The sequence below is a fragment of the Miscanthus floridulus genome, chromosome 17, assembly GCF_019320115.1.
Source record: "Miscanthus floridulus cultivar M001 chromosome 17, ASM1932011v1, whole genome shotgun sequence".
Classification (NCBI taxonomy): Eukaryota; Viridiplantae; Streptophyta; class Magnoliopsida; order Poales; family Poaceae; genus Miscanthus; species Miscanthus floridulus.
Window position 1 is genome coordinate 8,585,044 of NC_089596.1, and position 27,721 is coordinate 8,612,764.

General features: G+C 45.7%; 1 protein-coding gene across 1 annotated transcript; it reads left to right on the top strand.

The window, feature by feature from the left end:
- Window positions 1-1,296: 1,296 nt before the first annotated feature.
- Window positions 1,297-5,709, top strand: LOC136518138 (kinetochore protein SPC25 homolog). Its single transcript, XM_066511807.1, has 8 exons — window positions 1,297-1,660; window positions 1,741-1,806; window positions 1,924-2,070; window positions 2,215-2,334; window positions 2,438-2,518; window positions 2,634-2,756; window positions 5,009-5,253; window positions 5,376-5,709. Exons 1-8 carry the CDS (start codon window positions 1,423-1,425, stop codon window positions 5,385-5,387), a joined length of 1,032 nt encoding a protein of 343 aa, XP_066367904.1. The 5' UTR covers window positions 1,297-1,422; the 3' UTR covers window positions 5,388-5,709.
- Window positions 5,710-27,721: the final 22,012 nt, after the last annotated feature.

The window sequence follows — 27,721 nt, forward strand, 5'->3', positions numbered from 1 at the left end:
ACCGCCACCAGCTTCGGTCTTGGCTCGGGCGCGCGACCAGAGGGGGTGAGAGCGCTCGCGACGGGGGCGAGCGAGCGGTGCGGGATGGGGCATGCAGCAGCAACGAGGCGGAGTGGCACCCACGTTCGGGACAGGACAGGACGAGCGGAGTGGCAGCCGATGTGGTGGAGAGGAGAGAGCGGAAGGCATAAGAAGGTTTTTTCTCTCTTTTTTTTAATAACGGTTGGGGACGAGGGCGAGTGGATGAATGGTCATTGGACTGCGTCGCGGCCCACCGTCGACACCGTCCAAGCTGACGTCTATACCCATACCCAGGATTACCTATTACGTATCATAGTATCAGTATATTCTCCTTGTCTCCAGAACACATAAGGTAGTATTGTTTTGTATTGCCACTCCAACGCAATTACTCACGCCTGGACTAAACTAATCTGGGCCCTTGAACTGAGCATACGTCTCGTCAAGCCCATCAAAGCCCAAATAATAATAAAGGATAGATGGGCCGACCATCCAGCCCAATCTGGCTCTTCATCTTTGTCTCCATCTCCTGTTGCAAAATCCCCCAATTCAATTCCCTCCCCTCTGGGCACCGAGCCGTAGCTCGGAAAACAGAGTGCTCGGTGAGCAGCCGGTCGTGAGTTCGAGGCTTGCTCGTCACTGGAGTTCCAATTATTGTCAGGACGGTGGATACCTCATATCTCTCATGCCTTGTTTAATTTTTAAAAAAAATTCTAAAAAGTGCTACAGTAGTCATCACATCGAATCTTGACGATACGTGCATGGAGCATTAAATATAGACAAAAAAAAACTAATTACACAATTTAGTTGGAAATCGCGAGACGAACGTTTTGAGTCTAATTAGTCCATGATTGAATACTAATTGCCAAATAAAAACGAAAATGCTACAATAGTCAAATTCCTAAATTTTACCCAACTAAACACAGTTGGAGGGAAAGTTGGAATTTAGGTACTATAGCACTTTCGTTTTTATTTGGCAAATAATGTTCAATCATGGACTAATTAGGTTCAAAACGTTCGTCTTGCGATTTCCAACCAAACTGTGCAATTAGTTTTTTTTTCGTCTACATTTACTATTCTATGCACGTATTGCAAGATTCGATGTGGCGAATACTGTAGCACTTTTTTGAAACTATTTTTGGAACTGAACACGCGCTCAGCTATGTTTTAGTTGACCTAAATATATAGATTGTAGATTTAGATGTGTATACATGTGTTGTTGTGGTGTGAGTTGGCGTGTGTTGAGATAGTACAACTTATATCGAAGGTTGAGGCAATCAAAAAAAAATTCCCTCCCCTCTCTTCCTCTCTTCGCAAGTCCTCGAGCCGTTCGGTTGGAAGGAATCTGGAGGAGACGAGGAGCCCCCGTGCTCGAGGGATCCGCTGGAGTCGGAGGAGCAGCAGATGTCGTCGTCGTGGTCCGACCTCGAGCAGCATTTGGCTGCCGCCCTCCGCCGTCAGACCCCCGCCGCCGCCGCCGCCGCGCCTGCTGGAGCCGGGGGAGGCGCGCCGGATCGGGCGGCTGTGGCGGCGGCGATTCAGCGCCAAAAGGCCGCGCAACGCGCCAGGGCCGCGACGGACGCGTTCGCCGCGAAGCTCGCCCCGGCCCGGTCCCTCGCCGACCAGACCTTCTCGCGCCGAGGTACTGCCGCCGCCGCCGCCCGACCTCCCCCCTCGTTTCGGTTCAGTTCAGCTCAAGGTGTTCGGTGTTCCTGTCTGCAGAGCAGCTCAAGGGACTCAAGGATCAGCTCCGGGACCTCCAGTCGCAGCTCAGCGAGGCTGTCGCACGTACGCGCAGCAAACCTTTCTTTCTCCACTACATTACATTTTGGTCTGTTGGGGTTGGCTCACGAGAGGCCGTGCTGCTACGGTGACTGAAATCCGGTTCCGCTCCGCCCTTTGCAGTTCAGTCGTCCAAGGAATCGAAACGCAAGCGTGCCACAGAGTCGATCTTGGAGGCCACGGCTACGAATGAGCGGCTCCGTAGCTTGGTGGCGGATTCCAGGGAGAAGAGGGACTTGCGTGCTGCAATCACATCCGAGGAACTTAAAGGTGTATGCACGCCCTTCTCTACTATCCCGATGCTACTTTTGTCTCTTGGGTTGTTGTTATTGTTGTGGCATTGTCACAGGTTATAACAAATGCATCAAGTAAAATGCCAGTGATAACACTCTATTTGTTTTCGTCCTGTTGCAGCTCTCGAATCACTTGAAGCAGAGAGTAAAGAAGACACCGAGAGGGATGAGAATGCACGAAAAAAAGCTCTTCTCTGGTATGATAAGTTCCTCGGCTTCCGGGTTATCGGTGGAGAAGGAGGTAAGCCATACACGAGCTTGATGCTACGCTTAGTTACATGGTGCTGGTGCGGTGCTGCCACTGTGTTCCCTGACAAGCATCTTGTTTTTTTTTTTCCCTCAAGATGTGAAGTTTGTTTACAACAAGATTGACCCACAACGTCCAGAGAAGGAATACTCGTTTCGTGTAAGTCCGAGTTTACAATGTGAGTTGAAGCTCCTTCCGGTGTCTGGCCAAGTGCCTCTGTTGTATACCTCCCTTCTTTTTTTTTACATTTTTTACATGTATATTTTCTCAAAATTCTTCTTCTTTCATAGCAGTCATCGAATGTGATCCTCACGTCAAGGATATTGAGGAATTGGCGAAAGATTTGGATTTGAATAAACATCTATTCAAGTTTGCAAGAATGGCCAGAGAGAAATTCCAGTCTTCTTTCATGAATGGTAACCAACAATTTATATCATTTACCTTTTTACGATAATGTGATCAAGTATCAGATTTATAAACATCTTCTACAAATATAATAATCCGAATGGACTTTTTTTTTTCTCGAACATGAGGGGGTAAAACAAAACAAACCAGAAAACAACCTTTCTAAGATTACAAATAATCGACCTGACTATGCAAATGCACTGGACCTATAACCCAAGACGCCCGAGTTCTAGGTTCTGGAGGTTTCTTGCCCCAGCCAGAATCCAGAGATGACCCTCCAGCTGCAAGTTTCTCATAGAGGTTGAGACACTTGGCGAATCTCCGTCAAACACACAGGCGTTTCGATGCTTCCACAAGGTCCAAGCCCCCAAAATGATGAGAGAGTTTACTCCTTTCCTTTGTTGTTTATCAACTCTTTTAGTGATTTTCCTCCAACAAGTGGCAAAGCTGTGTTCCCTTCTATTAGGTACCAGCTGCTGCAAATTAAGTGGAGAGAGCACACTATGCCAAAATTGTCTTGCAAACACACATGTTGTAAGAATATGCTGGATAGTTTCTTCTTCTTGGTCACAGAGTATACATTTATCTGGATGAGGAAGCCCCCTCTTTGTTAGCTGATCAGCTGTCCAACATTTATTTTTTATGGCAAGCCAGAGGAACATCTTACATTTTGCTGGTGCCCAAGATTTCCAGATGGCGCCATGGTTCAAACTGAATAGACCCATAAAAGAATGCCTTGTATGCCGTCTTGGATGAGAAAGAACCTGATATTTCATGCTTCCAAATATGCTGATCATCATCACTTGTGAGGGTAAAATTCATAAGAGCATCCCAAAGTTTGAGGAACTCTATCAGCCATTAAGAGAGACCCCCACGTATGTCCTGTACCCACACCCGGTTGTCCGACGCCTCCTCAACCTTGCGAGTTTTTAGGATCCTTGATGGCACACAAATAACAACCTCTGAGGCCATGTCTACTAGGGAGCAGCCATGTAACCAATGGTCTGTCCAAAATAAGGTATTTCTTCCATTGCCCACATTTGTTATCACCGAGATTGCAAACATTCCTCGGGCATGTGGATGGGAAGGGATTTCCAGACCTGACCATGCTCTATCTGCTGAAGTTTTTTGCCACCACAACCACTTCATTTGTAGAGCCCACCCCATAATTTCCAAGTTTTGGATAACCAAGCCACCGAGTTCCAAAGGCCTTTGCACTTTCTCCCATCCCACCAAACAGCAGCCCCCATTGGCCTCTTTGCGACCTCGCCAAAGAAAACCTCGTCTTATCTTGTCTATAGCCTTTATCACCCATTTTGGCACATTTATCGCAATTAGTAAATAAACAAGGATGGCTGATAGAACAAACCGTACCAAAGCCGCTCGACCAGCTTTGCTCAGGAGTGAGGCTTTCCAACTAGGTAGCCTATCAGCTACTTTCTCAATCAAGGCATAAGATCTCTCTTGTACAGCTTCTTGTTAGATACTGGTAATTCCAAGTAAATACAGGGAAATTCCTTTGTTGGACATTGCATGGTGTCTTGGACAATCTGAATTGCAGTATCCTCACAATGGATAGGCACCACGCAACTTTTATTCAGATTTGTATGCAAACCAGAGGCTGCACCAAAACACTCCAATAGTCTTTTAGCAATTCTCAATTCCTCTTCCACGGGCCTAATGAATAATGCCACATTATCCGCATATAAAGAAATACGTTGTCCTGCTGCACGTCGAGATAAAGGCTGCAGCAGACCTTCCTCTCCTGCCTTGGTAACAAGGCTGTTAAGAACGTCCATAACAACGATGAACAGCATAGGTGAGAGGGGGTCTCCCTGCCGGAGTCCCCTCTGATGGATTATAGATTCCCTGGGAGCACCATTAACTATAATTTGCATCGAGGCGGTGGAGACAAGACTTGAGACAAGGTTGCACCACCGCTGCCCAAAGCCAAGGTGAGAGAGAACCTCCGTTAAAAATGACCAAGAAACCGAATCAAAAGCTTTGGAGATATCCAATTTTAGGAAAAGACTTGAGACTTTCTGACGCTGCAGCAACTTGATAGTTTGTTGCACTAGAATGAACCCTTTTATGTCCGGATATTTTCAGTTTCAGTGAAATTCTCCGGATATATACCCCCTTTTATGTCCCAAGATTTTTGTGTGCAAGATAGATTGTATACCTTTTCTCTGGAAGTTAGCAGTTAACTTTTGTCATTGTGTACTTTTTCTTTGCAAGTTATCAGTTAACTCTTATTCCTCAGGGACTCTTCCTATAAGCCCGGTTGTCTCCGTAGAGACTCTTCCTGTAAGTCCAGTCGTCGGTTCAGATGTCTCTGCTGCGCCACTCCCATCTCCTGTGATGTCAGTTAGCAACAGAAGTGAGGACGCTCACAATCAAACCCAATCCTCAAGCAAGAAAAATGTGCAGTTACTTCCTGCTAAGAGAGAAGCCACAGCCCTGTCAGGAGTGTCTCCCGGTGTTTTGCGTCGTTCCCCACGTCTCGAGGCAAGTTGACTGTCAATGTCTAGATGCATTCCCATTCTCGGCTAGTGATTATCTAGACTCTAGAGGGCAAGTTTACTGATGTAGTATGGTCATGTCATAATTTTTTTGCATTGTTTGTGCAGGGAATGCGGTGAACTAGTAGCCGAAGCAGATTCTGACCTGGATCTTGAACCAAGTGATTCTGATACTATGGTGATTTAGTCCATATGGTGCTTTTCTTTCTTTTAATTTAACTGAAACCTAGAAGGGTATGGTGGCTTGGTTGGCAGTTGGCCGGGCAGAGTGGCTAACTTGGCCTGTAATATTCTGTTGTACTCTGCTGTAGTGGATGAGGCCATGAGTCGTGTTCTGGTTTATGGTGTCTATATGTAGCAAGTTTATGAGATTTCAGCAACCACGAGCTCGTTGGTTGTCGCTAGCCTTAACCAAATTATCAGATATTCATACCCTCTAAAATGTGAATACGCATATCTGTATCTGCTTTCAAAATGGATGTTGTAACAAATACATTCGAATTCATCTTTCTTCATTTGCATGATCCAAATTTATATTGGTATCCGAGGTAGACGTGGATATGGATGAATGCCAGTTTGATTTAGTTTGAAACTGATATATTTATTAAAGAAACCATTTTCAAATACTATTATTTTTTATGCAAATTGTTTTCTATATTCTGATTCACTTATTTTTTATTGATATATTCTTATATATTGATATATTTGATTGTTTAAATATTCGTTGATAAATAGGGATGCAAATGGATTGGGTGTAAATAGATATATACAGATACAAATACAAATTATTATGTTTTTTAATTTATTTATATTTTGGCGATTCTAGCACCCGGACGTTCGACATGCGATTGTGCGTCCGGATGTCGTTCCGCTTCCAAAACCTGCCCCCCCCCCCCCCCCCCCCCCCCCCGCCCCTCGCGCGGAATAGAACGGAACCCGCCTGCCCCCGCGTATAGAACGGAATTGGAGGAACCCACTCCTGTCCCTGTTCCCCACGGCACCCTGTTGTTCCCCCAACGCACCCCTATCCCAAAAGAGCACGAAACACTTTAAGTGCAAATTGCAAAACATATGGAAAAACTTTGTAGTGCAACATCGGGATATAAATACCGCAACATTGCAAAAATATGCAGTGCAACATTAAAAAACATGTACTGCAACGTCGAAAAATTATGTATTGCAACATCGAAAATTATGTACCGCAACATCGAAAAAATATGTAGTGCGACATTAAAAAATATTTATTGCAACATCAAAAAAATATGTACTGCTACATCGAAAATTATGTACTGCAACATCTCAAGCAGTAGTACTGCAACACCGCAAAATCAACCATGAAACATGTAAATGGGAACATTCGAAAAACATCTGTTGCAACAACCCAAAAATCCCATTGCAACATTCAAAAATCATCTGTTTGCAACATCCCAAAAAACCTATTGCAACATGGTAGAAAAATAGCAAAAACGTACAAACACCAAAAGGGATGGGTTCGAGGTGCAGGCTGCTCTAGCCCCTGGCCCCATTCACCTTCGAGTTCGCTGAAGAGAGGAGGGAATAGGACCCAAAGCTTGCCGGATCCCTAGCCACCATCGCGCCCCTCAGATCTAGAGGAGGAGGAGGAGGAGGGCTCAAATCTGGAGAAGGACCGACCTATCTCATGAAAGGTCCTAATGGCTAGAGCGGGGTGGATAGCCAATAAAAATTTCTACAACAACACTTAAGTCAAGTGGTTAGCCAATTATAAAGCGAAGCGAGTGTTGCGCTAGCTCACTCAAAATGCAAGCCTCCTATCCATAATTCTAGTTGTTATGGTGTCTATTTCACACACAAGAGGCTAAGTCACTACCACTAACTTAGTGAGCTCTCAAAGACTAAATAAAGAGCCTCATTAACCACTAGACAAGACACAAGCTAGCTCTCAAAACTAATTACACTAAAGAGCTTAGCTACACTAGGAATATAAGTACAAGAGTGAGGTAGTGAAGATATACCGCCGTGGCAAGAGACAATCAATCAAACACAATGAATACCAATGAAATCCTCGGAGACAATGACGACACAAGATTTTTCACCGAGGTTCACTTGCTTGCCGGCAAGCTAGTCTCCATTGTGGTGATTCACTCACTTAGAGGTTCACACGCTAATAGCCATCACACGCCTAACCCGCAATCGGGTGCCGCACAACCAACACAAGATTAGGATCACACAAGCCACGAGCAATCCACTAGAGTACCTTTCGGCTCTCTACCGGGGAAAGGTCAAGAACCCCTCACAATCACCACGATTAGAGCCGGAGACAAGCACCTTCCTCCGTTCGACAATCCTCGCTACACCAAGCCGTCTAGGTGGCGGCAATCACCAAGAGAAACAAGCGAAATCCACAGTGAAACACAATCACCAAGTGCCTCTAGATGCAATCACTCAAACAATGCACTTGGATTCACTCCCAATCTCACAAATATGATGAATCAATGATGGAGAAGAGTGGGAGGACTTTGGCTAAGCTCACTAGGTTGCTATGTCAATGAAAATGGCCAAGAGAGTGAGCAAGAGCTAGCCATGGGGCTGAAATAGAAGCCCCCACGAAATAGAGCCTTTGGGTCATGTAAGTGACTGTCGGACTCACGGCCTTGGGGCATCGAACTGTCTGACGGTCCGGTCCGACGCCAGTCTCAACCAGCCATGAGCTACCACGTGTCCTCGTTCAAAGTCAGTTGACCGTTGCCGCCAACGGTCACACGATCGCGGTTACAACTCCATCGTTAGACTCAGCGTTGGACGCATCGAAGGCCAGGGTCCGACGCCCGTGACTTTTACACAGAGAGGGTCTAGAACGTGTTTTTTGGTCAAACCCTGGTCCGACGCCAACCGTCGGATGCAACCCTCGGTCCAACGCCTTCAAGTGTCAGGCCAGCACGCGCCACGCCAGTTCCCGCACAGAGGAACATTGCGCGCATGCCGTCCGACGCCACCACGTTGCAGGGTCCGATGCTCCCCCACCTAAGCCCCTGTGCAAGAGTTAGCCGTCTAACCCAACCAGAGGCCGGTCCGAAGCTCCAATAATCAGGGTCCAACACCCCTAGATCAACTCCAACTTCACCACCCTTGATCAAATGTGCTAACCACCAAGTGTACACCCTGTGCACGCGTGTTAGCATATTTTCACAAACATTGTCAAGGGTGTTAGCACTCACTATAATCTAAATGCATATGCAATGAGTTAGAACATCTAGTGACACTTTAATAACCGCATTTCACGACGAGTTTCACCCCTCTTAATAGTACGACTATCTATCCTAAATGTGATCACACCCACTAGGTGTCTTGATCACCAAAACAAAATGGCCCTATCAAATTCACCTTTGTCTTGAGCTCATTTTGCTTTTCTCTTTCTTCTTTTCGAAGCTTGAGCTCTTGATCATCACCATGGCTATCACCACCATCATCATGATCTTCACTATTTGCTCCTCCACTTGGAATGTGCTACCTTATCTCATGATCACTAGAGTAAATAGGCTAGCACTTAGGGTTTCATCAATTTACCAAAACCAAACTAGAGCTTTCAATCTCTCCCTTTTTGGTAATTGATGACAACCCTTTCACAAAGATATGAATTAAAATAAATTGGAATCCATGTTGCTTGCCCAAGCATTTTACCATGTGTAAAGGATATGGACAAGTTTCATGAACCCAAATTGGTAGCATTAATTAGCTCCCCCTACATATGTGCTAAGAGTTTGGATTGAAGCTTGCACATATGCATATATTGAAAATGTGGGAGGGCAATGTCTACCAAATGATGCTAAGGTGTAAGAGATGGACCTTTGAAGTATGATACCAATCGGAGTGCACCAATAATACCATCTTTAGCACCATTTGTTGCACCCAGTTTTTCAAAGAATACCAAGCGCTAACTATATGTGTGCCTAGGATGTCCACACGACATATATAGCGATAAATATGGAGAATATCAAGAACAATGTTTTATTATATATCGAAACATAGTTATAACAAGACTTACACTTATTACAAAGCATAGCGGAAACTATTCTATATCTTCTCTTCGGGTCTCCATACTCCACAGGGACGGTTGAAAGGTCCTAATGGCTAGAGGGGGGGTGAATAGCCTATTAAAAATTTCTACAACAACACTTAGAAAACCGGTTAGACAATTATGAGGTGAAGCAAGTGTTGCGCTAGCCTACTAAATTGCAAGCCACCTACCACAATTCTAGTTTATATAGTTTCTATCCACACAATGGCTATGTCACTACACTAAGTTAGTGTGCTCTCAAAGGCTAACTCAAGAGCCACACTAACCAAACTAACAAGCTCTCACGACTAGCTACACTAAAGAGCTTGACAACTAGTTTACGGTAATGTAAAGAGAGAGTGAGCAACATGGTTATACCGATGAGTCGAGGAATGAACCAATCAATCATAAGAATGAATACCAATTAAGACCAATCACCTCAGAATCAAATGATGACACAATGATTTTTTACTGAGGTTTGTGGTGATTCACTCACTTGGAGGTTCACGCTCTAATTGGCATCACACACCAAACCCTCAATAGGGTGCCGCACAACCAACACAAGATGAGGATCACACAAGCTATGAGCAATTTACTAGAGTACATTTTGGCTCTCCGCCGAGAAAAGGTCAAGAACCCCTCACAATCACCACGATCGGAGCCGGAGACAATCACCAACCTTTGCTCGATGATCCTCACTACTCCAAGCCATCTAGGTGGCGGCAACCACCAAGAGTAACAAGCAAATCCCGCAGCAAAACAAGAACACCAAGTGCCTCTAGATGCAAACACTCAAGCAATGCACTTGGATTCACTCCCAATCTCACAAAGATGATGAATCAATGATGGAGATGAGTGAGAGGGCTTTGGCTAAGCTCACAAGGTTGCTATATCAATGCAAATGGCCAAGAGATAGAGAGAATGAGCTAGCCATGGGGCTTAAATAGAAGCCCCCATGAAATAGAGACGTCGGCTCCTCAGTTCACGGGGTGACCGGATGCGACGGTCAGATCGACCGGATGCACCCTACCAGCGTCTGGTCAATGGATGGCTGCCACATCATCCCTCGCTTCAAATGCTGAGTGCCCGATCTCAGCGGTTAAGTCACGATCGGACGCAACATAGTGCTAAGACCGGACGCACCTTGGCTGAGTCTGGTCGTTTACAGAGAGGTTCCATTCACAAACGGACGCGTTAGTTAGATCATGACCGGACGCAGGAACCTAGCATTCGATCATTTCTAGTAAGGTTCTAGAGGTGGAAATTCACGACCAAACACATTCGGTCGATCACGATCTGTCGATGAAATATGGTCAGCAGTCTACCTAGGGGTATGCCTAAGGTAGTAGATTGTCGGCAGACAGATGCGCAAGCCACAAACAAGACGGTGACGCAAGATAGACATGAGGTTTTATCTAGGTTCGGCCGCCGCGAAGGCGTAATACCTACGTCCTGTGTCTGATTGTATTGCTGTATGTCAATGAGAGATGTTTTTTAGAGGGATCCCCTGCCCGCCTTATATAGTCTGGGGGGTAGGGTTATAGATCTAGAAACTAATCCTAACTGGTTATAATTGCCATAGGTGGCCGGATAAGGATTCCTATTCTAACCGATCAGGATCTTGCTTGATCTCCAAATCTGCCTTGATTCCATACACGGGATTCTAAATAGGTTGGCCGGGCCGCGTGTCGTCTTCTAGTGGACCGGACCCCCTGATCCGGGCCGGCCCTGGCCCAGCCGTAAGGGTATAAGGGTTAATACCCCCACAGCTAGTCCCTAAGCACCATGTATTATGCTGCGACACGCCGTTCGATCTCCGTCGACTAATGCAATCCGTCTTCATGTCATCTCCAACTGATTGAAACATTGGCCAACCGAATGTGCCAGCATTCTGGTCAGAACAGAGAGCAGTAGACCACGATTATAGCCGAAGATTTCGGTTATCTAAAAAATGCATGGTGCTCTTAAAGAAAAAACAAAAAGATTTCTTTCCTTATCAAGTGTGCCTACTTGTATTTCTAATAAGAAATGTAAGTGACCCACGGACAATAGTAATTCTAGCAATCAGTCAAAGCGTAGGGGTCGATAAGATAAACACATTCACCGCAAGGTGAAGTATGCCCACTTAGTCCCCGAGCCTGATAGTAGGTGATGTAGGCATGTGGTGCTAGGGTCTAAAAAGAATTTCCACTGAAGTTAAGAATCCAATCGTCATACAAGCAATACGAGATGCACCGGCAGGTGCATCGTACCGATGCAGTCCTCGAGCTTGCTGGAAGGCGAAATATAAGACTTGTAGCAAGGTCCAAATAAATGCCTCTCAACTATATGTAAGTATAAATCACATGTAGCCGAGGAGAGTGGTCTCTGAGCAGTGGTCGGAACAATCCCCGAGCACGGTAGTGGTCGAAGCAGTCCCCGAGCACGGTAGTGGTCTGGATAGTCCCCGGACATGATAGTGGTCTGGACAGTCCCCGAGCACGGCCAACCCTCGCTTCATTGGCCTTGTCTTCATCGAAGTTCTCTACCCGTGCTAATCTGAAGGCTATATCTGCTGGGAGCACTGCCTCAGCATCGTAAACCATAAAGTATGGTGATACGCCGGTATTACGACTGGGCTGGGTTCTGAGGCCCCAGACCACGGCTGATAACTCTTTGAGCCATCTTCTAGGAGCTTTGTCGTTTTCTCTGTACATCCTCTTCTTAAGTGCGTCCAAGATCATACCGTTTGCCCGCTCGACCTATCCATTAGCTCTAGGGTGTGCCACCAAGACGTATTTTATCACTATGCTCCTTTCATCGCAGAAGTCCCAAAAAGCATTCCCAGTGAACTGAGTACCCAGATCAGTGATGATGCTATTGGGTATGTCGAAGCGGTGGATGACCTGGTCGATGAACGTGACAGCTTTTTCTGAAGATGCCTGTACCAGAGGCATGTACTCTATCCACTTAGAAAATTTGTCGATCAGCACAAAGACACATGTAAATTTCCTAGGAGCCGGCTTGAAGGGCCCGATCATATCCAGTCCCCAGCATGCAAAAGGCCAAGAGGCTGGTATTGTCTGAATCTCGTGTGCTGGTACATGGATTCTCTTGGTGAAGAACTGACAACCCTCACAATGGCGGACTAGCTTCTCTGCATCGGCTATAGCTGACGGCCAATAAAACCCTACTCGGAAAGCCTTGCCATCCAGCGTTCTCGAGGCCACGTGGTTGCCGCAGGAGCCAGAGTGGATTTGGTCCAGGAGATGTCTGCCATCCTCCTGGGTTATACACTTCATCAAGATTTCCTCCTTTGCGTTCTTGCGCCATAATTTGCCATCAACGAGCAGATACTGCTTACTGCACCGCATCAGGCGTTCGTTTTCTGTCCGATCGGTGTAACTGCTACCATCTATCAGGTACTTGATGAAAGGTACTCTCTAGTTAGACTTCTTAGTGGTCGGAGGTGGTTCGATGGTGTTTGACGCCAGAACCATAGCCACCAAAAGCTGGTCTGGAGGCTTGTCGACTGTGGAATCTTCCTCTTCGATGGAAGGCGTGAGCAAGTCTTGAACAAATATGCCATGTGGGACTTTAGCTCGGGATGATCCTAACTTTGACAGCGCATCTGCTGCTTGATTTTTGTCCCAGACCACATGTGTGTACTCGATGTCGTAGAACTTGCCTTTCAGCTTTCTGATCGATTTGTTGTATGCATCCATCTTTTCGCTGGTCGTGTCCCAGTCCTTGTTGAGCTGGTTGATGACCAGAGCCGAGTCTCCATAGACATAGAGACGTTTGACACCAAGCTCGACCACAATGCGCAAACCATGTAGGCATGCTTCGTACTCGGTGGCATTATTAGATGCTAGGAAATGAATCCTGAGGACGTACCAGAGCTGCTCCTTGGATGGTGATACGAAAAGGACTCCTGCTCCTACGCCATCGATGTTGAGAGAGCCATCGTAGTACATCTTCCAATACTCATCGGGCCCTTGAGAGGTAGGTGTGCTTAAGTCTGTCCACTCGACGATGAAATTGACAAGTGCCTGAGACTTGATTGTAGTACAGCTTGCAAATTCCAAGGAGAAAGGGCATAGCTCCATTGCCCATTTGACGATGTGCCTGTTCACATCCTTGTTGCTAATGATGTCTCACAGAGGGTACTCAGTCATGACCACCACACAATATCCGTCGAAGTAATGTTTCAACTTTCGGGATGTTATCAGTATGGCGTAGATCAATTTCTGAATCTATGGGTACCTGGTCTTGGATTCATTGAGTACCTCACTGATGAAATAGATTGGTCGCTGTACCTTGTAGACATGGCTGGGCTCATCACGCTCGACCACCATGGCAGTGGAGACCACTCGATTAGTTGCCGCAATGTAAAGCAGGAGTGTTTTGTCTTCTTTGGGAGCAATGAGGACCAGAGGTGACGTAAGGTATTGTTTCAGCTGTGTGAAGGCAACGTCTGCTTCCTCTGACCACTCAAACTTCTTGGATGCTTTGAGCAGTTTAAAGAACGGTAATCCTTTTTCGCCTAATCTTGATATGAAACGACTGAGAGCGGCCATGCATCCAGTAAGCTTCTGAACATCCTTCACCTTTTTGGGCAGCTTCATGTCCAAGATAGCTTTGACTTTCTCCAGGTTAGGGCGTATGCCATCGTGACTGATGACGTTGCCAAGTAGTATGCTAGAAGGAACACCAAAGATGCACTTCTTTGGATTTAATTTCCATTGGAATGTATTAAGGGTTGCAAAGGTGCGTTCCAGGTTGTCAACAAGGGTATGTGCTTCCTTGGTTTTGACAACTACATCATGAACATAAGCCTCAATAAGGTCGTCTTTTATCTCGTCTTTGAGGCAGGCCTGTATAGCGCGTTGGTAGGTAGCCCCGGCGTTCTTGAGCCTGAACGACATGGTCGTGTAGCAGTAGGCGTCGAAAGGCGTGATAAAAGATGTCTTGATCTGGTCATCCTTTTTGAGAGCGATCTGGTGATAACCAGAGTAGCAATTGAGAAAGGAAAGCAGCTCGCAATCGGTCGTTGAATCTACGACCCCGTCTATGCGAGGTAAGCTAAAGGGGTCTTGGCAGTGTTTGTTGAGATCAGTGTAATCAACGCACATTCTCTATTCATTATTCTTTTTCGTACAAGAACCGTGTTGGCTAACCACTCCGGATGATACACTTCTTTAATAAATCCGGCTGCCAAAAGCCATGTAACTTCTACCCTAATCGCCTCCTTTTTGTCATGAGCGAACCGTCGTAGCTTCTACTTGATAGGTTTGGCCTTGCCGTCGACATTTAAGGAGTGCTCGATCAAGTTCCGAGGTACACCGGGCATGTCAGCAGGTTTCCATGCGAACATGCTCATGTTGCTCCTCAAGAATGTGATGAGCATGTCTTCCTATTTAGGATCCAGGTTGGCCCCGATAAGGGCCGTTTTGCTGGGATCACCGTCGACCAGCTGGACCATTTTGTGCTCTTTGGACTTGACGTTCTTGCGTGGGGCCTCGAGGTCTAGGATCTCCAGGTCATCGACTGGGGTCTTCTTAGCATCAAGCGTGGTCTCGATCATGCGAATAGAGATGTAGTGAGCCTCTGCTATTTTGAAGCTGTCATCCTCGTAGGTGTAAGCTGCGTACATGTTGCCCTTGAGAGTTAGAACCCCCTTCTCAGTAGGAGTCTTGAGCACCAAATACCTATAGTGAGGTATGGCCATGAACTTGGTGAGCGCTGGTCGACCAACGATAGCATGGTAGGTGCCTTCGAAGTCGGCGACCACGAAGTTGACATAGTCGGTGCGGAAGTGGTATGGGGTACTAAATTGCACAGGTAGCATGATCTGCACGAGAGGAGTAGAGCTCTGTCTAGGGAGAACACCCTAGAACTATGCCTCGTATGGCTTGAGATCAGTCGGGGTTATCTTCAGAGCTGGCAAACTATTCTTGAACAGTATATCAATGGAGCTGCCGCCATCAATCAGCACTCTGTCGAACTGGACCCTCTTGATACAAGGATCAAGGACCAGAGGAAAACAACCTGGCTTAGGTATTGCGGCCCATTGGTCCTTTCTGCTGAAGGAGATCTCGCGGTGAGACCAAGGAGGGAGCCGCGGATCGGCGATGAGGTTGTCGGTGTTGGCCATGTTCAAGCAGGCACGGGCGAGCAGCTTGCGTTCTCGTTTGGTCTCGATGGACACTTTGCCTCCAATGATGGTGTGGACACGATCGGTTGGCTTGACGTACTTATGATAGGGATCTGTGTCTTCATCATCGTTGTCCTTGTTGCACTATTCCCCTATGTCGTTAGGCTTGTCGGACGTATCCGGAGCCTGTTGACGTGTGTAGATAGACTTGAGAATGCGGCAATTCTCCATGGTATGGTTTAACTTGGGGTGGAGCTGGCAGGGTCCTTTCAATGCTTTAACGTAGTCTTCTTCGTAGTTGCGACGTCCGCCACCTTTCTTAACGGTGTTGACCTTGCCGTCGTCTTCCCGAGCACGCTTGCCCCTGTAATCGTCATGGCAATTACGCCGCTGATTACGTTGGTTGCGGTGGTCACGGGGGTCGTTGCGCTGGTTGCGGCGATCAAAATTGTCATTCCGACCATGGTTGCCGCGGTAGTCATCACGGTGTGGGGGGTGGTCGGAGCGTGGAACCCTTGCTGCTTCTTCGATGATTATCTTTTTAGCATCGTCGACATCCGCATATTTCTTGGGAGTGGCTAGGAGCGCTGTGACTGATTCAGGTCTCTTGCGGAGGAGCTTGTCCCATAGGGCATCGTGAAAGCGGAGACCAGTGATGAAAGCCTCGATTGCCTCATTGTCGGAGATTGATGGGACCTTGATGCGCATCTCCGAGAAACGTCGGACGTACTCACGTAGTGGCTCATCTCTTTGGTCTCAAATCCGCTGCAGATCATATTTGTTGCCAGGTTGCTCGCAAGTGGCAATGAAGTTGTTGATGAAAGCTTGCTTGAGCTCTTGCCAAGAATCAAAGTAGTTCACCGACAAGCTGACCAGCCATTGGTGACCTACATGGCCAACAGCGACTGGGAAGTAGTTAGACATAACGTGCTCGTCAGCCATGGCTGATCTACACGTGGTTTCATAGAGCATGACCCATAATTCAAGGTTCTCCTTGCCGTTGTACTTCTGAAGTTTTTTGAGCTTGAAGTTCTTGGGCCATATGACTTGGCTAAGATGTGGAGTAAACTGCTTCAAACCTGGAGGGCCATGGGCAGTATCATATTCCATACGGCGATAGCTTTCGTGGGATGCACGATCATTGGCTCTTTGGTTGATGCGATCGCACAGATCATGTTCTCTGAGATAATGGCGGAGATCGTTATTGCCATCACGGCGATCTCGGTTGCCACCCTGATTAACCCTACGACCGTGGTTATCGCGGCGATTATTGCGGTTGTCTTGGCGGTTGTCGTCCCAAAAGTCACGACGGTTGTCGTCCCGACCACCATCGTGGCCACCGTTTCCTCCTTGACGATTGTCTGATGGGTCATTGTTGCGTGAGCCACATTGGTTGGGTGTCTATGAGCGACTTGAGTACTGACGGTTGTGGCTTGATTCGACTGAGACAGATGGAGCCCGGGCTTGATTTACAATCTCTGTGGTCTAGGCCATAGTAGCCGTCAGGTAAGCTTGTATATCATCACGAACTGCCTGTGTTTCCGGGGTGTTGGGTAGTCGTTGCATTGTTGCCATAGCAACAGCTACGTTGGCGCTTGGGGTCCTGAAGACCTACTTGTCCCCCACCCTGTCAAAGGCATTGTTAAGATCGCGTGGCTGGACCCTTATGCGTCGGGCCTCCTCTTCTGCCTTGGCTTCGATTTGTCGGCGATTGAACCGATCAATATTGTGTGCTTTGCGCACCAACCTTTCTTGTTCCGTCTCACTGACTGCCAGTGGTTCGTCGTTACTGACAACATTGATCAAGTCTCCTCGCCTTGGTGGGAAGGACGGGAATCGGGGGTATCCCGGGGTGTGGTCTGGGATATCCAGATCGTATTCAATGCCTTCATCGTCATGATGCTAGAGCTCGGTGTGAACAGAGGCATTAGATGCGATGCCGGACGAAGAGCTTGAGCCACCCTCTTGAACTATGTGGACCGATCCTTCTTGATAATCCTCAATTCGGACCATGTTGACGAAGTTGCGTGGCTTTGGCCACAGATCCGAGCAGCGTTGTATATTGTACGTGTAGTTGGAGGCAGTGTTTCGTAGGCCATAAGGCTGGGCCTAGTAGTTCTCCGTCGAGGCTTCGTACTCGGAGAGCCGGAGACCCATCGCGGAGGCTAGTCGGCGACGAGCGGAGCGCCCTTCAGGAGTAGATGTGACCACGAGATCTGTACCGAGTTGTGTAGGATGACTGGCCCGAGCTGGTCAGGTAGATCTGTTGTGGGTTGCGGTTACCTACTCATTAGGTTGACTTTGAATTGAACTTATCAGAGCTAGGGTTTCAGCAAGTTTGGTGCCGACCCGATCGATGGAGTCGAGTAGGTCGGTGTTGTCGATCTGCTTCCCTTTGTAGCGAGGAAGCAGACGACGGGTTGTCAGCGTGGCTGAAGGTGATGCGGACGTTGTCAGAGCTAGATCCACTGTGGTCGGAGCCAGATCCACCGTGGTCAGAGCCATAGCCGATGCAGGTGAAGCAGTGGTCGACGCAGATTGATTCCGCGCCTCCTCTGTGATCATGGCGATGAAGTCATCGGAGCCAGTGGTCTAGGTGATCTGGCCGACGGTGAACGTGAGGCCATTTGGCATAGCCATGGAGCCGGAGATGATGACCATCTTGTTCGCTTGAAGAGCAGTACGCACACCCCCTACCTGGCACGCCACTATCGACAAAATATGGTCGGCAGTCTACCTAGGGGTATGCCCAAGATAGTAGATTGTCGGTAGACAGATGCGCAAGCCACAAACAAGATGGTGACGCAAGACAGACATGAGGTTTTATCCAGGTTTGGCCACCGCGAAGGCGTAATACCTACGTCCTGCGTCTGATTGTATTGCTATATGTTAATGAGAGATGTTTTTTAGAGGGGTCCCCTGCCCGCCTTATATAGTCTGGGGGGCAGGGTTATAGATCTGGAAACTAATCCTAACTGGTTACAATTGCCATAGGTGGCCGGATAAGGATTTCTATTCTAACCGATCAGGATCTTGCTTGATCTCCAAATCTGCCTTAATTCCTTGCGCGGGATTTCAAATAGGTTGGCCGGGCCACGCGTCGTCTTCTAGTGGACCGGACCCCCTAATCTAGGCCAGCCCAAGCCCAGCCGTAAGGGTATAGGGGTTAATACCCCCACACGATCGGACACAACATCAGCGTCCGGTCCTTCTCCTCTTCTTCTGTGCCGCCATGTCAGCGGGACTGGACGCACCCACTCTACGTCTGGTCGAAGATCGACGCCAGTGTCTTTGCTGCTTCCACTAACCGGACGCACCAGTCCAATTGAGGCTAGCATCCGGTCCACTCTGTGAAACCCTGTCTTTACTGTATAGGGCGCCGGTGGCATCGTCGAACTGTCCGCACTCTACGGGTGGACACTCCACCGATAAAATTTCAAACCCTTGCTCCCAAGTGCTAAACACAATGTGTATCACCTTTGTGCATGTGTGTTAGCATATTTTCATAAATATTTTCAAGGGTGTTTGCACTCCACTAGATCCTAAATGCATACGCAATGAGTTAGAGCATCTAGTGGCACTTTGATAACCGTATTTTGATACGAGTTTCACCCTTCTTAATAGTATGGCTATCGATCCTAAATGTGATCACACTCTTTAAGTGTCTCGATTACTAAACCAAAAAACTCCTAACAATTTCACCTTTGCCTTGAGCTTTTTGTTTTTCCCTTTCTTCTTTTCAAGTCCAAGCACTTGACCATCACTGTGGCATCACCAGCATCATGTCATGATCTTTATTTGCTTCACCACTTTGAATGTGCTACCTATTTTATGATCACTTTGATGAACTAGGTTGGCACTTAGGGTTTCATCAATTCACCAAAACAAAACTAGAGCTTTCAACGCTTCACTGGGGGAGCACTCACCTAGTACTCATGGAACTCCGCAAGAACTCTTCACTTGAACCACCATCCGGTACTCATCTAGGATTTTTGTTGATTGTAAAGTAAGTGTGAGCGCACCATACTCAACAAGTATAACAAAGGGGTTCATGAAGGCTCAAAGGCTTGACACTATTTGACTGAAGTTAGCAATTTTAGTTGGTCATATTTTATTAAACCTGAGTCACTACTTTAGTGATAAACTAACCCATGTTGAAGTAATATTAGTCAATATTAACGTCATTCCCAAACCATCCAAGTAACTACTAATCAAGAAGGATCTAGGCCGCTCATGTCCATGAGCACGACTAATATATCAGTTCAAAGAATTCTGCAGAATTTGTACAACTTTATCCCCGAGCTATGATTCCCATATGCCAGGGGTCATGACTCCCATATCACCTCTTCTAAGGAAGTGCGGCAGGGTTTCACTACGTAACCTTTCACTAGACACCCTAACTAGTTAGTAGCCGCTAAGGTTTCAGCCGTCTAGTCATATGGAGCCCTCCTTCAGGAGTGACACTCATGGTCGTGGCATAGCACACACCCTAGTAGGAAAAGATCCATACCAACTAGTGCCCCCCTCTTGTGCCTTTTGGTAACCACTAACAAGCTAGAGACGTACTAGTTACTTGATTAAGATTAGAGCCATGTGATACTCATGGTTGTATGGTACCTCCTGGGTGGCCGCTTCAGGATTAAGTCCTTAGGGAGAGAAATCTAGAGCACTCGAAACCCCGTGCTCTAGCCCCCAGGTCCATGTTGCTAAAAAGCACCATTTTATCACATTTCATGTATCATAAATCAAGTTAAATTAATAGCTTGGTTCTGCGCGGTAGCAACTATCCAACATGCATACCAACCTATAGGAATCAATGATATGTTGTACCAGAATCATCTAGATAAAGTCCTTATTGGCATTTAAAATTAGACACATGCATATGTATGAATTAAACATTATTCATAGGTACAAGGAAGCCTTTGTTACACTTGCCTCAAATAGTGTTCAAACTTGTCTAGCTTTCCTTCTGGATCATCCTTGTATAGATTCTTCTAACGATAGCAGCAACCATCACAAGCATCATAGACAAACCTAGGAACAGTACATCAATCATTATAAAACAACATATGAAGGTTTTTAAACACATAAGAGGGCTTGTAACTATGATCGTAGAGCGCAAAAACAACTAAAACAAGACGATTTAAAATATATGCAAGATCATTGTATAGACTAGGAGGTTTTGAGAAATGATAGGAATGAAATAAACATGATGGATATAGGCTATCTTGGAAGATTTGCAAAGCACAAGGATTTTTAGATTCAATGTAGATGATCAGGGACTCGTATATAAGATGGTCATGTCATTGATAACAATGAAGTGAACATAAGCATATCTAGAGTAGATCACATTTGAGGGGATGTGCTAGACTTGGTGGAAGAGAGCGTATACATGTTGATGACTGGACAAGAGTGAGATGACATGTTCATGACTACCCAAGGTGAGCTATCAAGGTTTTTAACTAGGATGATACTTTGCGGTGGTTATGTGGTGTAGGAGAGTCGTTGATTTTGTACAACTTGCGTAGGAGAGTGGATAGGTTGATGACTAGCTCATGAAAGAATGGCACCATCATAGTCATGTCGGATTATATGGTACAATATTGGCAAGACGATTGATCTCCGGCTATAGAATGTGATAAGGAAAAGGTGGGGGTGGAGGCTGAGATGGCTGGAAATTGTCTAGCATGATTCGAGGATACAAGGCTAGCGAGTGCACTAAACATATATATGGCACACACTCTTCTTATTCCTTGAGGATATGATGGTGATCTTTTGGATATCTATAGGATAGACGTGAGAAATACCATGAGAAAATGGTGCACTAAGATGGCCATTAGATAAACAGAGAACAGGACTATAGTGGCCGGTGCACACGCTGAAAATGCTCAACAGCGGAAAGCAGTGGTTGTGACCATCAAAAGGCAGGGCCACACTCAACTTCTGGACATGGAACTCAGTGGGGTCATGTGCAACTACAAAACACATAATCACATTAGAGGGTTCTGCGATCCGGACAATAATTTAGCGGGGAACGTAGCAAAATTCTAGTGCATCCAGGACGTGCATGTTGGCAGACAGCAGGGGTTATGAGCAGCAAGGGCTTGGCAATAGCAACACCAAATGGTGATCTATTTTGTGGGAATGTTGAGGACTATATGGAGTATGAGCAAAAGATCATGGTGGTTTGACCATCTGTGAGCCGGGGAACACGAACACAAAGCGAGTGGCATGGCTGATTTCTGGATAGCAGGAGTAGCAGATACTACGGCCTCAATATCTCGGCCATCGTGGATTGCATAGACGAACCAACTTTTGGAATCATGTGCAGGGATATAATGAACATGTAGATTTAAGGGCTTGGTGATTTGGGCATCGGATTAGCAGGGAACGCCAATGCCATGCAGAGGGGTGCAGCAGCCAGGGCAGTAGAGCAGGGAACGCGGAGACGATGATATCTCCAGAATCTGAACTCCTATGGCCAAGGAATTTTACAGAGGTGTGTGCAAGGATGATATCTACACTTTGGTAAAAGGTTTTGATTATTTGGATTGTGGATTAGAGGGGAACGCGATCAGTTGACTGGACTATGTGGCTGCTGGCATGGCAGGCGCAGCGAGCACGGCAACCTCAGTATCTCCAACGTAGAAGATCGTATGGCCGATCCATCTTGCAAGGAGATGTGCAGCTATGTGATACACATCGTGGTTGAAGGGTATGACCGCTGGAGTGCCCAATCATCGGGAACGTGCATGCCAACTGCAGCAGCGTTGCTGCGGGGCAGCAGGGACCGCGAGCACAAAAAGGATGATATCTCGTTCATCTTAGATTCTATAGCCATGAAATTTCGCAGAGGCGTGTGCAGGTATATAAGTGATGTTATAGTCAAAGGATTCATCATAGAGCTTGTTGGATCAACGGGGAACGCCATTGCCGTCAACAGCAGCATTGCTGGACGCAGGGACAGCAGAGCATATCGCTTGCAAACCTCACCAAAACTCGATTAAACTTGATTGATGATTCATGATTTACAACAGAGGACATGTATACAATATGGGGAGATGGGAGAGGGCCTCACATCATGGTTAGTAGCAGTTGGAGATGAAGTTGATGGGAGCCATCGATGACGGGTGAAGACATGGCCTGCGATCAACGGGACAGCACCAATTCCTCTTCGGAGATGATCTACGCCACACGAGAGATCAGAGAGGGGAGATGGAGGACGACCTTACTGCTGTGAGGGTCAGCGACGGTGGCAGTGGCGAGATGTACGGCGGTCGACGGGGCAGCAGCGATTCTCCTCGGAGATGATCTGCGATGTGTGAAGGAGATCAAGAGGTGGATGAGAGGGGCATGGACTGAAGAAACAGAGAGGGAAGAGGGAGGGCATCCTTACCATGGTTGCTGCCCACATGCTCTGTACAGAGAAGGATGGCGACAACAGTTTTCCCCCTTGATGTATTGAGGCTTCACGATGAGGGATGCAGCGGCAAAACCAAATTTGCAGCAGCGGGGCTCTCTGTTTTGATGTAAAGGAGGAAGAGGGAGGAAGGGAAGAGGAAGGGGCGGCCATGGCAATGGTTTATGTCCTCTTCTTCACATGCAAGAGAGAGGGATGCCCAAGAGAGATCATCAGGGAGAGGAGGACAGCAGGGATGAAAAGGAATTGTAGGGGGCAAGGGGGTTCCATTTATAGGAGAGGGAGGGAGGAGATGAAGGGGAGGTGTCCTGCTTGTGCGTGAGGGAGGGGGAGATATTGCTGCAGTTTTCTGCATGGATGCATGCAATTGAATAGAAACAAAACTGATGGAGTAAAATGGGTGCTATCAAGATAGGATTGAAGAGAGGTGTGTGACCAAGGGAATTAAGGGAAGAAGAATTTGATGCTGCTGTTTTTGCATGAGATGAAAAGGAAGATGCGCCATGGGGAAGAGATGTGCTGCAGTTTTGTGCATGCAATTGAAGAGGAGGCAAGTGAAGTAGGTGATTAAGGAGGAGTATTATGTATTGCTATTATTTTTGCATGAGGGAGGGATGAGGTGGTCGGCATGGAGAAGAGATGCGCTGCTATTTTAACTTCTTCATGCATGCAATTGAAAGGAAAAGAGAACAAATGAAGAGTAAAGGAGCACTATTGGGAGGGGTGGGTCTAGGAAATTAAAAGAAGGAATTCTTGCATCTAGTTTTGCATGAGTAGTAAGGAGGCGTGGTGCGGCTTAATGAAGTGGCCGGCCATGGGGAGGGCTATTCCTTTCCATGCACTTCAATAGAGTTGAGAAGGGAATATTAGAGAGGAGTTGTGATGAAATAAAGAAGGGAAATTAATGTACGAAAAATGGGATGTGCTGATATTCTTGTATGGGGAAAAGAGAAGAAGGTGACACTAGTGTAGAAGAGGAGAGGGGTAGCATCTTCACGTAATATTGCTGCTTCATGCATGCAAGTGAAGAAAAAGAAAAATTGATGGAGTAAAGGGTGTTGTTAGGAGAGCATTAAAGAGAGATTGAAGAGAGGCAAGCAAAGGAGGTAAGGCCAGGGAACTAAGGGAGTAGGCATTAGATGTTGTTGTTATCTTTGCATGGTGAGAAGAGGAGGCGCGACACCATAAGAGAGGGCTCCATCTTCACGTGAAAGAGAGGGGGCAGGGGTAGCCAGGAGTTGGGAGAAGGGAAGAGAGGTGTGTTGGGCTGATCCAAACTTGGCCCAAAGGAGAAAACACTCAGCTTGATCCGTTAGCGAAAAGAGGTGGTGTGGGGTTGGTCCGAAAGTGGACTAAGATTACGGATTTGTAACGATCCGAGTTCGTTGCAACCTAGGCAACCGTTTTGATTTATCAAAAGGAGTCAGTCACCAACCATCAGTGAAGACTTGCAACATGAAACACAACACTCGACATCGAGAACATCCATTCAATGACTCAGTCAATTCAGCAAAGACAGGGAATACCGGACTGTCCGCCAGTACACTAGACCATCCGATAAGAGTCAGGGCAGAACAAAGCTAAGTGGAAATTAAGTTGTTTCTTATTTATGGACTTGGACCCACATATCAGCATGAGTTGAGATACTTCACCAGCTGAAGGAGCACCCTCTCACCCATTCACTCATTTGCAAACACCCTCTCTCTCTCTACCTCTCAAGAACAAGGAAGAACCCTAGAACTAGAGAGAGAAAAGAATAAAGAGAAGATTGAAGGAGGAAAAGAGGAAGAAGAAGAGAAGCATCAGCACCTCCCCATAGATTCCATCAACCTCTTCAATATAGTCATGGTGAGCTCAAGAGAGCAGCTCCCATTTTGTGAATTTTCCCCAAAGTAGTTAATGTGTGGTTTTGATGGAGGTTGGAGATGATGGAAGCTTGGATGGAAGGAGAGTTGGATCTTCAATCCTCAGGCTATAAAAGCTCTTGATCTTGGAGCCAAGGATCTCTATCTCAATCTCAAGGTTTATCTCTCATCTCATGAGTTTTGGTTTAATCCCTAAGCCTTGAGCCACACTTAGTGAAACTAGCTTATTCGAGCATTGCAGTGCTGCTCAGGCGACAACCTCCTCTAGATGACGGTAGACGTGCGGACTGGATCTTCCAGCGACGCTGGAGATGTGCTTCACATGGACAGAGAACACTCCAATGGCAGGTCGACGGTGGCACGGAGCTAGGACGTGACAACTGAGGGGCACAAGGGACGTCGTTGCACAAGAGTTGGTCGGAAAACCAAAGAAAGCCTCGTCGTCCATGGAGTTCCTCCCCGAAAAGTTGACCGGAAAAAGGAAAACGAAGGGGAAACGGTCATACGACGGTGGTTTGATACAAACAAAGATGCTAAGATGTAGAGAACGAAGAGAGATACCTTGTGATGGCGGGGACTCACGGGAAGAGTCGTCGGAGTAGGCCGACGATGACATGACAGGGAGGGAGAAAATTGTAATTTACTACCCGAGGGATTTTCCAAACTAGGGGCTCCGCTTACGGCAGTTTTGGTGTGCTTTGCCCAAGGGGTTGGTACATATATATAGGGAGAAAAACTCCCCACATCCACGTCAACTAGCGATATGGTACTAATTGACGTTGCACCGTCCACCTGCACTAATGGTCCAAAATAAACATTAAAGCCCATTAGTAAATAAAGACACGTGCCTTTAGGATTTATTAGGATTATTGCATATGGGCTTTGAGCGTTGGAAAAAATAAGAGATTTATTATTTTCAGAATTAATTAATTTTATGGATAAAATAATTCTAGAAAAATTTAGAATTATTATTTAAGCCGTAAAAAATACTCCGAAAGCTCTAAAAATTCAGGGAAAATTCCTAGAGAAATTATGGAACATGAGGAACCCAAATAAAGTATTTGGAGCTCATGATAAGATACTTTGGAGTATCTAAAAATTAAATTATGCTCATAGACAAGTAGGAACAAGTTCCAGAAAAAATTGAAAAAAATTTCTAAGAAGTTTGTAGAGATTGATTGACGGACGAGAAACTGAAAAGAGTGATCTGCGTTACAAAGAAAAGTTTTGAGAGGCTGCGAACGAAAGCTTGAGCTGAGAAACAAGGAATTTGATTGCAAAAAAATGATAAAGGCGTGCCAAAGAAGGAAGATCGACCTACTAAACGCATTTTAGAGACTTTGCTCACTCTCAACACACAAAGAAACAATAAGCAAACATCACATCAAGCAATATCATGTCAATTTAATTTAGAAAAGTTTGAAGATTCACATTTTTTCTATAACTAATTGACGCTAACTTAAACTAAACTTAAAAAAGTTTATCAAATAGCAAAACATTTATTTTAATTTGTGTTTTCTATGCATAACCTAAAATTAGAAATTTTAGGGTGTGACAATTGTCCATCTTTATAATGTATCAAACTTTATATGATCATGAATATTATCTTCCAAGGGTAAGAAATGCAAAATTTTAGCTCATTTGGTTAAGACTATGAGATCAAGAAAGTGTTGCTAAGAATAAGCTTAAGGAACAAAACATGTTGAGTTAATCTGATTGGATTAAGCAAAATTATAACTGAAACATGTTTGTTTCTTTATTTATGTGCATACCAAGATCAAGCGGATGATGATGATCACTTATCTTAAGATGTTACCTTCATTATTGGAGCATGATGACACCATGTATTGAAGGGTAGATGACTTATGGTGATCTTCTCTTCCTGCTTGAAGGTTCCCTTGCTTGAGCTGTTCATAAGCATCTTGTCTCCTATGTCCTACTCCTTCTTTCTTATTCTTTTGTCATGCCATCTTTTTGTCCTTTCTTTTGTGGATCTTGGCATTGTGTTAGACCTTCTGCTCAACTCATTATTTCTTCTCTGCAAAGGATTAGTGGACAACACGTACCCAAAAGAATATACAAATGATTCAAAGCAAGGATAGTGCTGTCATAGAGCCAAAGGTTACCTTCTATGCTATAGAAAACTTAGTTTTAACATTTTAATTTACATAGAATCTTTATCCCATATTTTAAATAGTGTACCTTGATTGTTCACCACTACTTCAAATTTTCAACAAGGTTAAGGCAAAGATGTGTAAAATCATTTTGAAAAATACCTCAAACCTTGATCTGTTTCTACGAATGATCTCCTAATATTTCCAATAAAATTTGAATATTTTCCTACAAGGGTTAGTCCATATATACAACCAAATTCTATACAAGTATATTTTGATTTAATAATCAGGTCTGAATAATATTCCAAAACATACTTGTAACAAAACAAGGAAGCTTAAAAGACTAAAGAGATTCATTCAAGTAAAAACAAGAATATGTATGATGAACTAAGGGAGCATGATTATTTAGATTTTTATTTGTTAGTGATTTAGCAAATCGAGCACATCATGAAGGTAAAGATGATCAAGGCAAATTAGCAACATGGCATAAGATGTTTTAAAGAACTCCATCCCCTAGACTTAAATTTTGCATAATGCAAAATCTAGCTTGGATGATAGAATTCTCCTATTATTGTGATTCTATGTTGCATAATGCTTGGTTGAATATACCTTATGTTTCCCTTGTTTTTATTGAAATGATTAGTGACAAACATACCTGAAGGAAACTCGTCTGATGTACCTATCAGTGAGGGCTTCATGGCTTTAGGTCCATTGAGCCAGACCTCTTCTTGCCTTTAGCTTTTCTTTGCACCATCCATTTGCATGCTCTTCTTCCACCAACCTTTCTTGATTTTTGTTGATCCTTGGTTGATGAGTTGGGGTTCATTGGAGATGCAAACTCAAGTTCCTCCTTGATCGTCTAACGTAGCGATATACCAACCAT